Source organism: Charadrius vociferus, unplaced genomic scaffold (genome assembly GCF_000708025.1).
Source record: "Charadrius vociferus isolate BGI_N301 unplaced genomic scaffold, ASM70802v2 scaffold56, whole genome shotgun sequence".
Lineage (NCBI taxonomy): Eukaryota > Metazoa > Chordata > Aves > Charadriiformes > Charadriidae > Charadrius > Charadrius vociferus.
In genome coordinates, this window is record NW_009649057.1 from 3,466,522 (window position 1) to 3,469,066 (window position 2,545).

The window sequence follows — 2,545 nt, forward strand, 5'->3', positions numbered from 1 at the left end:
GAATCACAGGACCAGGATCGTTGATTGAAAATTCCTTCCATAACATATGGAAAAAGATTTGCCCTTTACATGGCAAATCAATGGCCCTCAACCGAATGCTACAGTCTGAGAAAGGAAGAGCAGAAAACAGATCAATAACCTCCTCGGCATGAACCAACGCAGGGAGGAGCCTTAACCCAGGCTGAGCACAGCACATGGTAAATCTGCGCTCCTGGAGTGGGGCCCCGGGTTGTTCCCCTATTTCTCCCCTCTCGTTCAATTCGGTGCCAGAGTACAGAGCAGCGCGCGATCACCTTTCAAAGAAGTGGCCATCAATGGGCGGAAACCACTCCAGGGTGACAGAGGTGGAGGTCCGAGCCACAATCTGAGGGGCAATTGCAATAGGAGCCGGTTTCTTCACAGGCTGCCAGCTCTGATAGACGAGGTCCAAGTAGCAGTGCATCCTGGCCACTTGGTTGGGCGTGAAGGAGTCGGTGCAGTCATCGTCTGGAATTAAAACAGAGGCCACATCAACCACGCGGGATATCAGGTGGGAGTAAGAGAGAGAATTACGACCCCGTGAACGGCAGCTTCTCGCAAGGGCTGGGACGGGTTCTCGCGGCACTCAGAAGTTAATGGCCTGTGAACAAATCAGTGCAGTCATCACTGGCGGAGGCAGGTGGAAGGAAACAAAAGTTAAAAAGGAAAAAATAAATCAATAAACATTCTCTGCCTCTGGTGCGGGGTACACATGAAGCACCTAGAGATCATCCCGAGATGAGACAGAGACATGTGGAGGTGAAGAAACAGAAAGCCTCAGTGCAGCACCTTCTGGTCAGAATTGGGGCTACCAGTGGACCTCTGGGCTTAAAGGAATTTCATGTCTAAAAGAGTATCTCTGAGAGAGGACAAAAGGGCAAAGGACAGCTACTGTCAGGATAGAGCATTGACTGAGATTCGTGCAAACTGTGTGCAATAGACTTTGACAGATTTCTTAATTAAAAGTGTTGAGGGATATTAGTTGTTTAGCATAAATAAGTAAGTTTTAATTAGAATAAATTACTTAGGATTGTAATATGGTGTGATTTGTGCTCTTTGCTTAGCTAGGAATATGGAATTTTAAAAATGCATATTTTTTTTGAAGTTCTTAGATTTTTCTAATGAAGAAACAAAAATGTTCTGAAAGACCAATTTAAAAAAAAATCATTACAAACACTGACTAAAAATGTAAATTCTAGTGCAGGAAAATAGCTTTATTTCTATTAAAAATCTCCCCCATTACCATTACGAATCTAACCCCTCTCTGAACTTTTCATAAACATTTTTGATGTTTCAAATTTCCTTTTCATTCAAGATGGAGAAAGAATTTTGCTGGATAATTTCCCACAAATATCCATTTCTCATTTCATCTGTTTTCCACAAACATGATTTGGCAACAAGAACACATCTAGTGCCCTCTGAACACCACACAACTTTACAACTCCAATGCCCCGGAGAAGTAGAAAATGACTATTTCTCTATTGTGCAGATCACAGAAGGAATAAATATGTTGTGCAAAGTCACCCAGAAAAGCTGTGCTGAAGAACTTATTGCTAGCACTTTAACCATTTTCCTGGTACTCTTCCCATCAGATGAAAAGCTCTTGAAAACACGGAGTGTTTCTTCACATGTGCCTGCAGAGTTCCTAGCCCAGTAAAGCTCAGTCCCAGAGGGGACCTCTGCACGCTGCTGCCATACAAACAACAACGACAGTTTTGCACAGGTCAAGTAATACACTTTTCTGGGACGACGCAGGTCACCGAAGGCCGTTCAGAGAGACGCCTGCGTGCAAATTGGCGGTTCAATATTGTAGCAGCGTTACTAGATGCTCCGATGTCCTCCAGTCCATGCCCTGTGGAACTCAAGAGGAACGAGAAAATATGAATTCGTTCTACAGAGAAGTGTGAATTTGCTAGCTAATTTAAAACCTTCCCACATCTTCCCTGAGATGCAAGCAAAAGGAGACAGCTTCGGTGGGGACCCTGCTCACGTTACAGCCCCAAATGCGGTCCTACCACAGTGAGCACACGTCAGTTCTCATGTTCTCCTGTGTCTCTCCTAATTCCAGTGAGCAGTGAACCTCTCCTCATCAAACATGCGCAGCAGATAGACAGACACCACCAGCTTGGAAATATCTGCAAATCCCCGTGGGTATGAAAAAAAGCTGCTTTAATATGACATCTCTGGATTTCCTCAATAATTATCGAGGGTCTATCCCTGAGCACGCTGTAAAAGCCATAAATATTCTTCACGGAAGCCCAGAAGGAGACAAAGACCCTTAATAGCCATCATAAAGGAACAATAAAATATATTTAGGACAAAGCAGTGAGACAATGGCACAGGAGAAAGATGACCTGCATTCCCAATCTGTTTGAACATCAGCACAGGCTGTGTGCTGGGGGAGGGGAAGGGGGAGAGGCGAGGGTGTCTCACTCCATCGCTCCGTTTCAAGACAGACTCAAGATCCTCAGATGAAGTAATAATGGGAGAAATCCAAGAGACTTTGCTGGGAGGATTATTCCAAGAG

The 2,545-nt window shown here is 44.6% G+C and overlaps 1 protein-coding gene across 1 annotated transcript in view; it reads right to left on the reverse strand.

Moving 5' to 3' along the window:
• PAPPA (pregnancy-associated plasma protein A, pappalysin 1) overlaps window positions 1-2,545 on the reverse strand; it is a 181,814-nt gene that overhangs the window by 119,102 nt on the left and 60,167 nt on the right. The window contains exon 5 of the mRNA XM_009888046.1: window positions 294-486. Coding sequence (XP_009886348.1) covers window positions 294-486 — 193 coding nt within the window. The remainder of the gene's footprint in view (window positions 1-293; window positions 487-2,545) is intronic.